This window comes from Leptodactylus fuscus, chromosome 1 (genome assembly GCF_031893055.1).
Source record: "Leptodactylus fuscus isolate aLepFus1 chromosome 1, aLepFus1.hap2, whole genome shotgun sequence".
In the NCBI taxonomy this organism is placed as follows: domain Eukaryota; kingdom Metazoa; phylum Chordata; class Amphibia; order Anura; family Leptodactylidae; genus Leptodactylus; species Leptodactylus fuscus.
Window position 1 is genome coordinate 220,139,752 of NC_134265.1, and position 14,728 is coordinate 220,154,479.

General features: G+C 39.3%; 1 protein-coding gene across 1 annotated transcript in view; it reads left to right on the forward strand.

The window, feature by feature from the left end:
• Positions 1–14,728, forward strand: part of LOC142215467 (fibrillin-2-like) — a 116,922-nt gene that overhangs the window by 9,561 nt on the left and 92,633 nt on the right. The window contains exon 3 of the mRNA XM_075283698.1: positions 14,483–14,565. Coding sequence (XP_075139799.1) covers positions 14,483–14,565 — 83 coding nt within the window. The remainder of the gene's footprint in view (positions 1–14,482; positions 14,566–14,728) is intronic.

Here is a 14,728-nt window from a genome sequence, read left to right on the forward strand (position 1 = left end):
GCAACTGCTACCAATGCTCCCCTTGTAGCTACTCTCCTGGTAGCAACAGAATAATCTCAATGGCTGTTCCATGAAGATATTTTGTATTTTTTGAGTACTTTGACAAAGTTGTTATAGAATGTTCACCATATACATATATATCTTTGAATTTCATTTTTCTGCAGTCACTTTACAAAGAAACCATCTCTCCAATTGTGCCTTGAAGAATGAACAAAATTTCTAAGTAAATGTAATTTATAAAACAACTTGATGTTAAATGAGATGTCCAATTATATGAAAAATTGTATGATGAAAAATCGTGCAATTTATTTTGTGTATCAATTCCTCACAGTTTCTAGATCTCTGCTTGCTGTCATTCATTCTGCTTACCTCTAGTGGATAAAAATCAGTCCACAGTCATGTGATATAAAGTCCACGATCATGTGATATACAGTCCACGGTCATGTGATATACAGTCCACGGTCATGTGATGAGCACACAGGTGCACAACTCGTTACCAGGCAGTTGTCTAATTATTGTGGCTATAACGAGCTTTGCACCTGTGTATCGATCACATGACCATGGACTGTATATCACATGACCATGGACTGATTTTTATCCACTGAGAATAAGAAGAATGAATGACAGCAAGCAGAGATCTAGAAAATTGTAATTGGTACAGAAAGTATATTGGAAAATTGTAGAACTTTTCATTATACAAACAGACATTTATGCCTCAATATTAATCTGACCCTGGACTACCCCTTTCATTGAGATTTGATTCCATTCAGCAATAGCTATAAAAGTATTGAAAGTAACGTTGGGCACTCTATAATTATAGACTGTCTACAAAGGTTGTTATATTCGACCCTGACACAAGTGTAGCAAATTAGGTATTTTCATGATACAATAATGTTCTCCCAAGCAATGACCAAGTAACTCAATGGAATGTGACCCTTTCACGTAAGACTCAAGCGGAGGCACAAAGCAAATATCTGGGAATATTACAACACTACTGATCAGCCCTGTACAACATATACTGTATAATAATAGTGAGATAATAATTGAAGTGATAATTTCAACCAAAAATTCCATATATTGTATTGTTGTGTTATTATCGATATCAATTCTGACTTCAACTGTAATTCCTAAAGGTTTTGTCAAATATAATGTATATTTTTCCCTAAAAATAAAATCACTTTCTCAGCGCTTTCAAATTCAGCTGACAATGTGTATATTATTCCACAAAGCTTCTAAAAATTTCCAAAACACATCCTTTCTGCACATAAATGGTTTACAAGCGTCACACAGCCATAGTATGGAGGCCATTTATCTTTATGTGACCTAACTGTACACCATATACAGATAGAGGACACTGGAATATATATTTTATGCTCTTGGTATCAAAATCATTCACAACTTTAATACCAATATTTTGTTCCCATGATGGAACTGAAAAACGGAATTCACAATTGATATGTAAACTTAGCCTTACTTCGTACGATTACTGTCAGTGTTTGACTGTCCCACCAAAGATGTACGTTCTAGATGTTGATGGAAGGTGGTCTTCAAGAATCATCTTTTCTGTAGGACTGAGGAACTCCTGCCCAATATTGATTAATGTACACTAAAATTATTTCATATTAATGTCAATTACTGTTTCCAATGAAAGTTTTAATTGATTGACTTTGATGTAGATATTGGCTGTCTGATCAAAGCAGGGTATAAAATATTGCATAACCACCATACTACAGATAGTTTTGGCTACAATGAAGGACTCAAGTCTACGATTCAGTGACCATTAACTATGAAATTTTTTTACTCCATGAGAAAAATAGGCATAGTTTAGCATGTTACTCATTAAAGCCATAGGAAAATTAGACTGCAATCTGCAATAGGACGCTGACTCATGCAATAGACGCTCAGCTCTATATACATAATATTAAGAGTAGCCAAGATAAAGCATTTTAGCAATGTATGAAAAGTGAGGACAATGTAGACTAGCGTCTAGTTCTCACATTCACAACCTCAAACTGTTTCCAAGACTTCCTTGTCAGGTTTTATTTTATTAAATGTGCCATTGGACAGTGTTTACATTGTACTGCTCCCAGGCCTGTTCTTACTAGAATCTGCACATTCAGTAAATTATCAGAAATACCTTGTTTTACTTGGGTGTAGAGATCAAAAGCTTCCAAGGAATAGTGCAAAGAGCTGGAGAAGTTTTCTTGAATTTATGTATTTATTTTAAGTTCCAACCTACTACATGAAACCCTTTCTGTCTGAATTGTCTTTCTGATGTGGTTGATCCTTCTGGTGCATTTTAGTGTTCCTGGCATTTTAGTCTGACCAATCCTTATGGTATTAGTCCAGATACATTTGTAATAAAGCCTTGAAGTTTTAAAGTATGAGTTTCTAAAAGCAATATATCATAGAAAAATACACAGATTTACATTACTTCCTAAAAGACAGCCAATCATTTTTTCTATGAAAAAAACTGCGTTAGTCTATGGCCCCACATAGCAAAATGCAGCTAAAAACAATTGAAAAAAACACAAACTGTTTTTTTTCTGCAGCCTTTTTCATTGAGGTTTTGCTGCGTTTTTCAGCCTCTATTAAAGTTAAGGCCCCACGTTGCGGAAACGCAGCTTTTTTTTGTTGCAGATTTTGTTGCGCTTTTTTGAGCCAAAGCCAAGAATGGCTACAAAAAGAATGGGAAATATATAGGAAGTATTTACTTCCTATATACTTCTCCCTTCTACTTAATTTACTCCTGGCTTTGCCTCAAAAAACGCAGCAGAATTTGCAACAAAAACGTCTGCTTTTCTGCATTGTAGGGCCTTAGCCTGAATCTACAGGAGAAACCCCATCAATAATGTAAAAATACACCTCATTGTTACTGTATGTGATGAAAATATGAGCCAATGGCAAAACTGAAAATTTGAAATATAGTCAAGGCTATAAGTGTTGGCACCCCTGAAAATGAAGTATTTCTCCCAGAAAATTATTGCAGTTACACACGGTTTGTTATCCTCATGTTTATTTCCTTTGTGTGTATTGGAACAACACAAAAATCTGATATAATTTCATGCAAAACTCATGCACATGTGGATTTTCACTGTGCTGTGTATGGGGTTATGAGCCATTGGCAGAATTCAGGACAGATCCTAGTCCTGCTTGGTTTGCGGCTCATGGTCACTGACCTCAGTAAATGAGCCTGTGGAGGCATGGGTGGACACGGATGTCATCCATGTGCCGTCTGTGCCTTTTAATCACACAAGTCTACATGTACACAGTTGTGCGCATGTCGCCTAAAGGAATGATTAAAAATAATACAAGAAGCTATAACTTACTGTCCTCTTGGCCATCTCTTCTAGTAATGGGCTCCGGTTCTCAGTGTCATTATTTGTTTCCATTCCTGTATTATGGTGTGGCTGTATAATCAGATCATCAACAATCACTGGCCTCAATGAGGCCGGAGTTTGGTTGCACTGGTATACAGTAGATCCCTGCTGCAGCCATGTAAACCCATCCCAGCACTGAAGACTGTAGGTCACACTTGGAAGCAGGGGGCAGGAAGAAGTGTAAGAATACCTTTTATTGTTATTTATGCCATTCCTTGTACTTTCCCTCAGACTGATCTAACTTTAACCAGCTGGATATACATAATGGAAGACAAAAGTTGAAGAACTGAAGTGAAAGATGTAGCCAGTCAACGTCTAAGCCTTTTCCTGTCTGCCCATTATTTGCTCTGTTCACTCTGTTCTCCATTTTACTGCGAATGTTGTGCAAACATAAGAGCAGCCATTTGGAGCTTAGATCCCTTTAGCACACCACAATCCCACAAACAATTGTGGTTATTGAGAAGCAGCCCCATAAAGATTACGCACATATCATTTCTAGCAATTGGCAATTCTTTTGTGACTAAGGACTTTCCGAGCAGATATGAATATCAGCACACGTACAGTCCTGAAAATGGAAATTACAGGTCTGTCTAAAACAGCTGTGTCTGGCTCTCTTCTCCGATAGCTTGTGGGCATGGATGTCAAGCTCGTCCAGGCTTGCTCACTAACTTCAAAGCACATGGAAGCTTTCAGGACATGATTAACAAAACATTTCTGAGAACAATGGATGTCAATATCATACTTCTATGCTGGCTTTACCCAGTTACTTTACCTTCTAACTATTTGAGAATTCAGAAAATTATGGAATATTTTCAATGACATCTTAATTATCCTGAATATTCTGTACTATCATTTTCTACAGTTGTCACTGGTTTAATTAGGTTGTGTGAATGGCAGTGAATATGTGAATACCCATCATTTAAATAGCTAGATACATTAGATGCATGTCAAAATTATATGTTACTAGCTGGTACCCGCGACTTCGTCTGCAGTGATTGTAGCAGTGGGTATATACAGGCATGGGTAAGGTTTTCGTACTGTGTATAAGGTATGGGATATGAAATGTAACTTTGTATCTTGTTTTTGCTGTAATTCAGAGAATCCGTGAGACTTTTGTGTTGAAGTTACTTTGTATTTGAGCTGCTATATATACGGTGTTGTGAGAAACTTTACATAGTGACTTTAAGACAGAGGGATTTGAAGTTAACCCTTTCCCGCCAATGGCATTTTTTGATTTTCGTTTTTCATTCTTGACTCCTCTCTTTTTAAACCCCATAACTTTTTTATTTCTCCGCTCCCAGAGCCATATGAGGTCTTAATTTTTGTGGGACAAATTTTTCTTCATGATGCTTCCATTATTTAGTCTATATAATGTACTGGGAAGCAGGGAAAAAATTCAGAATGGGGTGGATTTGAAGAAAAAATGCATTTCTGCGACATTCTTACGGGCTTTGGTTTTACGGCGTTCACTGTGCAACCAAAATGACATGTCTCCTGTATTCTGTGTTTCGTTACGATGCTGGGGATACCAAATTTATATGGTTTTATTTACATTTTGACCCCTTTAAAAAAATCCAAAACTGTGTTAAAATTTTTTTTTTTTTTTTTGAAAAGTCGCCATATTCCGACAGCCGTAACTTTTTTATACGTGCGTGTACGGGGATGTATAGGGCGTCTTTTTTTTGCGGGGCCGGGTGTACTTTGTAGTTCTACCATTTTTGGGAAATGTTATTGCTTTGATCACTTTTTTATTCAAATTTTTATCAGAATCAAAACAGTGAAAAAACGGCGGTTTGGCACTTTTGACCATTTTTCCCGCTACGGCGTTTACCGAACAGGAAAAATATTTGTATAGCTTTGTAGAGCGGGCGATTTCGGACGCGGGGATACCTAACATGTATGTGTTTCACAGTTTTTAACTACTTTTATATGTGTTCTAGGGAAAGGGGGGTGATTTGAATTTTTAATCCTTTTTGTTTTTATATATTTTTTTACTTTTTTTAAACTTTTTTTTTTGCATTTATTAGACCGCCTAGGGGTATTGACATGGGTGGGCGGTGTCGCGGATTGTCAGATCGGTGGGGGTCGGCAAACATGGCTGCTCCGGAGCGTTAAAGAGAGCCTCCTGGAGTATCGTTAAGGTGAGGGGCAAAGTGGTAAAGTCTATGTATATGAGATTGTGTGGGGTTAGGGGTGAGGCTGCAGAGGGCAATATGAATTTTGGGGCTTGCTATGGTCCAAATTGTGTGAGATTGCAGAGATGGTGGTGTGAGTTTGGGTTTTGTGGGGGTCCTGGCACAAACGTATGTGCGCTATTGTGACGAAAAGTAGCCTATTGCGCAATCGGGTGTAGTGACTATGTTTGTGGAAAATTTCAGCCAAATCTGTCGAGCGGGTTTTGCGTGATTGAGGAACAAACATCCGAACATCCAAACTCACAAACCCACAAACATTCACATTTATAATATTAATAGGATTTTTGGTGCTACAATTGTAAGCCTATATTTTGCTTACTTGTATAGCACCATTATAATCCACAGTGCATTACAGAGCTATAGAATAGAAATGCAAAACGGCTGTGAAAGACGTCCATCTTTCAAGGCTGTTTTGCATCCGGGGAGGGGGGGGGGGGCATTTTCATGGATCCACAGGATGTCAATTTCTGTTACAGATTTTCACTGTGCTTTTTCACACTGTGCAAAGTATAATACATGTGGATGTACTCTAAGGATGGGGCCCAACGTTGCGCAAATGCCACGGTTTACCCCTGGCGTTTTACAGTCACATTAAAATGAGCCCCAGTCACACTTTGTGGTAAAATATGAGCAGTGGACACGCTGCAATTTTCAAATTTTTAGTAGTTTTGGAAATTACAGCATGTCAATTATACCTACCGAACTGCCAGTGGTTTCCCTATAGGTATGATTGAAGCAGAAAGTCCACAGAGGAAACTTCTGCAACTTTCTGTGCAAAGCACTGAGGGAAGAACCATGATGCATTGCCGCTGTGTTTTTAACCTCAGAGCTTTTATGCTGCGGGACGCCACATGGGGCCTTAGCCTAAAGACATTTTATATGAGAAGGGGCCTATGCTGCTGTGAGTTCAGTTTGGCCAGACTTGTAAGTTCCTGCAAAATCCCAGATGTTTTAGCCTCACCGACATACCCCTAGTAACTCTCCATTTGGAACCAAAAAACAGTGTACACACTTTTGGGTATATTTGCTGAAACCCCATCCCTTTCTGCCCACGCTAAAACTGTTGGCAACTACAGAGAGACCATACATGGACGTATCATAGTTTAATACAATACAGAGTGTAAATTGTGCACCCATAGACTTTTATGAGGCCCTAATGCACTTTAGACAAGGTTTTTTTTTGTTTTTTGTTTTTTAAAAAAACATGCTATGGTCTATGAGTTAATATCTTCAAAAAGCAAGGCTATACAATTTGGCAGCAAATTACGCAGGGCCTCCATATGGCACCATACAGATTCCTGCCATGAATTTGCCTTAAGTCAAACTTTATTTGTAAACACTAGCAAAGACAAACTGTGTGTACATTCTACTGTGGGCAGAGTTAAAGGGGGTGGCCCAAGTTTTAACATTATCCTCTATACTAATGTTGATCAGTGGATGGATCCATTGAAACCCACACTGATTATGAGAACAGGGTCCAATTTTCCCATCTGAATGGACAAACAAATACATTGCCTCTATTCACTGTCTACACAAGTGCCAGAGAAAGCCAAGTACAGAGCTCCACTATCTCTGTCAGGGCGCAGAGAATAAATAGGGCTAATGTGCACATGCTCATCCTGTCTCTCCATTCAGAGTAAGAATGAAACCCCAGTCTCATAAGTGGTAGGAAGTCCTAGTGTTTAGACCCCCACTGATCAGCATGTGATCCCATAACCTGTAAATAGGGAATAATATCAAAATTTTGGCCATTTAAGTGTATACATTAGGGCTACTAATCCCTTTCAGATTATCCATTTATTAGCCTATCCTTTCTTCCATCAACCACTATATGTAAAGTAAATTATTTCATCGTCAGATGTGGAAGAGAAACCTATGGATACCATCAATGAGACAAATGGCTAATTTGAGCAGCAGGATGTTTGCAATGAAAATACGTAAACTTCACAGAAGTCAGAGGGTGGTTTATCTTCAGTGTGGGTTGTATGGATGTTGGTACACAGATGTGCGGCTTAGTCTGTGATATTATCAGTGTTACAAAAGAGATGTGGGTGAGAGATCAGCACCCTGTGAGTCTTTGAAGCCCAGTGTTATGTCCTCTTCCCTGCATCTAGAATGTTTAGCCATAATTACTTCAAAGTGGAAAGACGCAGCAAATATTTTTCATAGAACGACTTCTAAATAGTCAGTAAATACATCCATTGTTAAGAAAATAGAAAAAAAGTTAGATCTGTATAAAATTAAAGTAACGTCATTGTAATGACCACACACCGAGTCAACAGATAGCATTTAAAGCTTCTATTTTAAAGTTCGTAATATAGTTGTCACTGTTTTTGAAGCATAAACATTATTCTTCTTGGGTACTTTAGTGCATGTTAGTAAATCATATCCTTTATTATTTAACATATGTGCCATCATTAGTAATAACCACTTGGAAGTGAATAAGTCTAAAGCATTGGTTTGTGTCTCAATGAGTCTAAGGGTTAGTACTGCAATGAGAGCTCTTACCAGTCAGATTCATTGTAGATTTGTGTAATGTAACATTCAACCAATCAGCTACTAAATCATGTATTGTGTTTAAAGAGGGCAGAAAAGGGGATGCATATAATAGATACTTCAATGTTAAGTAAAAAAAAAAAAACCACCATCTAGGTGCCACACTTTTTAACAACTTGCAATCTTAGGGCTCGTTCACACGTGAATAAAGGGGCGGATTTTGACAGCGGATTTCGCTTCAAAATCCGCCCCTTTACAATGGTGGTCTATGCAGACCGCCGGGCTTCATTTTTCCGCTAGCGGCGGGCTGCTGCTAGCGGAGAAAAGAAGCAACATGTCCTATCTTCAGGCGGAAACCGCGGTGCGCTGGACTGCGGCTTCCGCCTAGTGGCAGCACCCTCCTATGTCGGCTCATTCATTTGAGCCGACATAGGAGGGGAAAGCCGCGACAGTGATGGTCGCGGCAGGCGGGTTTTGACCAGAGAGAGACGCGGCTTGCCGCGGCTCTCTCTGCGTCAAAACCCGCGCGGACCTCACAACTTGTGAACTAGCCCTTATTGCCATCCATTGTCACTTCTAAAAGCACAGTTTAAAAATAGCTCTAGTGCCATCTATTGGAGGTAGTATTCTCTAGGTCAATGACTCTCCAAGCCTTGGAAAATGGCTCAGTATAGTAGCAAGTCACAGATCCAATGTGTCTCATCAGTGCATAGTAGGATTTGACTGGCTGAGTGAGATGCCTTTGATACGTGAACCTAGCAATATAGTTCCCTCTCCTTGTGAGAGAGCTACTTGTATACACTTTGTTGTCCCTATACCAACTGGTCTTCTCAAGCACGTCTCTAAAACAGAGCAGAAAAAAAACTACTTAATACTGCGATTTGCAACGCCGTTGTGATTTTGGAAATTACAGTATGGCAATTATACTTACAGAAATGTTGGTGGCTTCCCTGGTGAAGCTAAAAAACTAAGAGGAAAACTCTGCAGACTTTCTGTGCAAAGCGTTTCTGCCACGTTTTTTTCCTGCAACACTTTTTTGATGTGGCACGCTATGTGGGGTCTTAGCCTTAATGTTGTAGATAATTTGAGGTAACGTTTAAGAAATTTGGCATAGACTACTACCAGTGGTGAAGCTTTTAGTAGAAAACTACGGTAAGTTATGACTGCTAAGGCCCCAATAGGAAAACTTTAGGATGCTGTGAAGGCATCATATATAAAGATATGCGCCTGTCAGCTGGAGAAAACCTCTGAGGAGTGTACAAAACTTGACAATCTTATGAAAAGGGTACACGTCCAAGGGTGGGATATTTTAGCTGTCAGTTCCTAAAGCTTGATGTGTGTTGGCAGCAGGAAAAACTGGCAAGTTTCAATGTGATAGCTAGATGACTAGAGCAGAGGTTGGACTGGGTGCATAAATACATTCATATGCAGTTTTCAAAGTGGCACCATTTTTACAGCCCCCTTTAAAATACATTTTTTTAGGCATGTTTACCTTATAGAGAGGCCCCTTTCCCAGGAAAACGCTGATGTTCATCAATCACAATTGGTGCCTTTGTATAGTTTTCTTCAGTGGTTTCCAGGAAAAATAAGAGTAGCCAATCCCCTTTACAAACATTGATCAGGAGATTCCCAAATTTCCAGGAAAACACATGTAAAATGTAATTTCCCCTTTATCAAACCCTATATTCACACAACAGTGAACGCTGACTGTGGTGGCAGTTTTTTTTTGTTGTTTTTTTTTTCTAAAACAGTTGTCACATATCTCTAAATAGGGATTAGCCGCATGATTAATATTTGATTATTAATATAAGTCATGCTTTATTTTTATCTGTTTTCACAGATCCTTCCATACACTGCAATATATGAGGGATCTGTGAAAACAGATACCCCTCAGGAAAATCCAGTTATAAGCTTTTAAACCTTTAGTCATGGAAGGGGGGGGGGCAGGAAGTAGCATCATCTAATCATATAGTCATCACACCCTGCGAACAGCAGTTAGGTAGGGTATCAGACTGATGTCAGACAGTGAGGGATGACTGCAGGACTAGATGAAGCTGCTCTGCCCCCATGACTAGGTAAAGGGAGCACTGCATTACAGAGCACATTACTGTGTTAAACAATATACCAATGTTATGTATGCCACTTTAGTAGATTTGGAAAGAAAAAAACAACTTTGAAGTCTTATGTAAATTAGGTAATTGGTGCACTGGGACAGGCTTTCCGTCCGGGGAGCACTGTTCTTGATAATCAAGTTGAATGCATGATGTCATAGCAAAGGACCAACTCTTGCTGTGTTGGCACAGGCAGGAGATAATAGTAGCCTGTGGGCAGGTTCACATCTGCGCCTCGGTCTCTGCTTTGAGGTTTCCGTCTTCTGCCTAAGAAACTGGACAGAAGACAGAAACTGGCAGTCACTTTTCAAACCCATTCATTTGAATGGGTTTGTAAAGTGTCCGCCCGTGAGCGTTTTGTGGTGTCCACGGCGAAACCGGACTTTGGGTCTGGTTAAAAAAAAAAAAAAAGGTTTTGCCACTGAGACCACAAGGCGCTCACGGGCAGATGCTGTCTGCCGGGCTTCCAGCTCCTGTCGCCAGACCTGAAGGCGGAGACCGGGGCGCAGATATGAACCCACCCTGAGCACTACTAGCAGTGCTCAAGGGAGCTGAAGGCACGTCTCCAGTGCACCAAACGCCTAATTTGTATAAGACTTCAAAGTTGTTTTTCTGCAAATTCACAAAAGTGACATATATGTGTATGCTTCGTGGAGGTGGTAGAATCTCTTTAAGATAAATTTGCATATGCCAACCTAAGGTTTTAAAAGTCTATAACATGACTTTTAAGCAACAGAAACCTTAAGGTGCAGCAAAGAAGAGGTCATTACTTAATTCTGGGGTGAGTTTCGGGTAAAAAAAAATTACCTGACAGATTGATTCCATTTAACAAACGTTACTTTACAAATATACAGGAAGCCCTACAGGTCAAAGGTAAGTATGAAAACAGTGACATTTGCAGGTCAGAAGTCTACAAGGATATTCTGTGCCCTCTGCCATAGCACTGTAACAGGTTATGACTTTTATTAGCCCCTGTATGGCCCTAATGGTGCCATATTACAGAGATATTACATCAGATGGAGATTGTACGCGATGCGACTCATATACAATCTGACTGTGTGTGTGTGTGGATACGGTAGGGCCTTATGGAAACACAAATCAGAATATATATTCAGCTTTACAGAGATCTACTTGTTTTTTGTCATGTAAAATTTTATTCACCCTATTCTGTTTTAAACAAGATCACGTTCAGCAGAGGAATACTTCTACTCTTTACTTGACCCTATTATGCTTATGTGATTTCATGTTAATGGATTTCAGTTCTACATTCACCTCATAGATTGGACACCTTCAAAGCAAAAAAAATAAAATCACTAAGCTCTTCATTTCCATAATAGCTTCCAGATGTGACATTATCCAGCTAATATTAAAAATAGATCTATTAAAAGCTATACAACTATTTGTGTAACCCCATAGTCCATTCTGCAGTTTTGTGGTAATGAAAGCCGCTTACTTCCAATTTTCAACAGAAAATGTTAAAATTCTGGTTGAATTGATTTTTTTTATACTGTATAGGAATTAACGATGTATATCAATGTAAATATGACTATTGTATAGAAATGTACGAGACTAGGAAATTTTGCATCTTGCCTGTATCTTAGTGTTAATTATGTTGCTCAGAAAAGTAACAATTGTTTCAAATATCATTGTGTAAGTAAAGGAAATCAAAATTAAAGGAAAAGCACAGGAAACAAATTAAGCTTAGGCACTAGAACTGAGCGAGTAGTATTCGATCGAGTAGGTATTCGATCGAATACTACGGTATTCGAAATTCTCGTACTCGATCGAGTACTACTAGCTGTTCGTAGTTAAGATTCGATGCAGAACCAGTGTTGATTAGCAGAATGCTATACATTTCCAATCAACGCTAGTTCTTCTCTTACCTTTAGAAGTCTTCTCCCTGCGCAGCGCTCCCGCGTCCTCTTCTGGCTCTGCATTCACTCTGCTTAGGCATCGGGCCTGGGTAGAGCCGACTGCGCATGTCCGCGCTGCAAGAAAATGGCCGCTTACACTGTAAGCGGCCATTTTCTTGTAGCGCGGGCATGCGCAGTCGGCTCTGCCTAGGCCCGATGCCTAGCAGAGTGAATTCAAGGCCGGAAGAGGATGCGGAGACGCTGTGCAGGGAGAAGAATCCACCCCGACCCTCACTCATGCACTTAGTAAGTAGAATTTGATCGAATGTTGCGTACCCCTGAAACGAGCATTTCCCCCCATAGACTATAATGGGGTTCGAAACCCGTTCGAAAAGTCGAACAGTGTGCGGCTGTTCAAATCGGATTTCGAACCTCGAACATTTTAGTGTTCGCTCATCTCTATTAGGCACCATGTAGCGGGTCGCAAGCAAAAAGAGGTGCAGAAAACACGCGTCAGAAAAGCATAACAGTTTTTCCCGCAGGACTTTTCACAGTAAGTTTGCAGAGTTTTCCTCAGCTGACTTTCTACTTCTGTTATATCTGCAGGGAAACTGCAAACATTACCGTAGGTATAATTGACATGCTGCAATTTCCAAAAATTTTTGGAAAGGTTTTGGAAATCACCGCATTTCTGCTGAGGGTATTTTCCTGCAGTGTGTGGATGATATTGGCCATGTGGGTCTCCAGCCTTAAAGTGTTTAATGGGTACGCATATGTCCTATCTAAATACTTCCAGCTTACATAAAGGAGGACTTCACCCTAAAGTTATGCTCTGGAACGTCAATGACACATTTAGAATATTTAGTGAGAAGATTAAACTTGTGTAAATTATGAGTTATCAGAGTTATCAGACATCTACCATAGACATGTTGGCTAGACAATTTTGCCGTTTAAGATAAAAAGAAAAAAAAAGGATAACATGGATTATTTGAAAAAGAAAAAAATGGTTTTAAAATAGCGCAGAAATAATTTGTCATGGAAGACTAAAATTTATAGACAAATTGGGAAAACAAAATTATTCATGAAGATTATTCCTCTAGCGCCAACATATTCCACAGTGTTTTTACAAACATTCTCAGGCACTGCTCCATATAGGGATCACAATCTGCATTCCCTATCAGTGTGTCTTTGGAGTTTGGGACGAAACCCACGCAACACAGGGAGAACATACAAACACCTTGCAGACGTTATTCTTGGTCATATTCACACCTATAACTCTAGTGCTGCATGTTCTCTTATTAATGAGTCACACAAGACAGTATTTGATGCATTTTTGTAACCCTAAACAAGGGGTAGATACAAAAAAGAGCACAGTCTACAATATAACAATGTCCTGTGTGACCCTAGTCTTACAGAGTGCAAACTTCAGTTATACGTTTTAATACAATATTAAACAAATATTTAATAATTATAGTAAAACCCATGCACAACTTTTATTTGTCATAAACTCTGGTAGACTTCAAGTTATAGACAGTAGTTGAGTGGACATACCTAGAACTATTAGAATACATTTCTGCAACATATGTGACATGTATGAATTCAGTCTGAAGCCTGGTTCACATCTGCGATCGGTAATATGTTCGGGGAGTCAACATGGGGACCGAATGTATTGACAAGCGGTGAACAGTGAAAGCACATGGTTCCCATAGACTATAATGGGGTCTGTGTGCTTTCTGCGTGGTGTCCGCATGGAATATGCGGACAGAAAAGTACTTCATGAACTACTTTCCTGTCCGCATAACTTGTGCAGAGACTGCGTGGAAAGCACACGGACCCCATTACAGACTATAGAGTCTCTGCGCTTTCACTGCTCGCCACTTGTCAATGCGTTCGGTATTCCGTTTGGGGGGTCCCCATGCGGACTCCCCGAATGGACTACCAAATGCAGATGTGAACCAAGCTTTAAATAAACACTGAGAAATGATAGAGACACCTGGAGGTTGGCAGCAGAATGATGATACCCTGTGGGATAAAACATTACATAGCTGCTGCTTTTTTGTTCGTATTATGAGACAAATGTGTTTTTGTATTGATAACCTTATCTAGTGAAGAATGTGCATTTTGTGTACAAAATTCCACTTTCTGCCAGTTAGTCTAGCCTAAATGGACCATGAACAAGCGTCATATGTTGACTTTAATCTTATGAAGTCATTACACTGGCAGGATCTTTGCTTCACCCTTTAAGCACTGCACAACATTGAAATAATATAACACCCAAGAACATTATTTTATTCCTGGCATGGAGAGTTCTGTGGCAGAATACCAATAACACTAAGTTGTAAGAGTCTTTGTATTAGCACTTCTTTTGGAGTATACAAAGAGTTAAATGTATTTTTCGTTAAACTCTACTGATTTATTTATTTTTTTTATTTTTTTTTTGTTTATAGACCAAATGTTTGTGGATCTCGGTTTCACTCATATTGTTGCCCAGGCTGGAAAACACTACCAGGCGGAAACCAGTGTATTGTTCGTAAGTATGGATTTCCTACCCTCTCATTATTATGGAACCTGTTGCAAAGATCCTAAAACTGGCAATAAATATTAGGAAACACTAACATGTGTATCATTCTATTTAGAATTGGTAGCCAACATTCCACTGCAGTGGATCTTGAGCAGGGGACCAAATAATACTG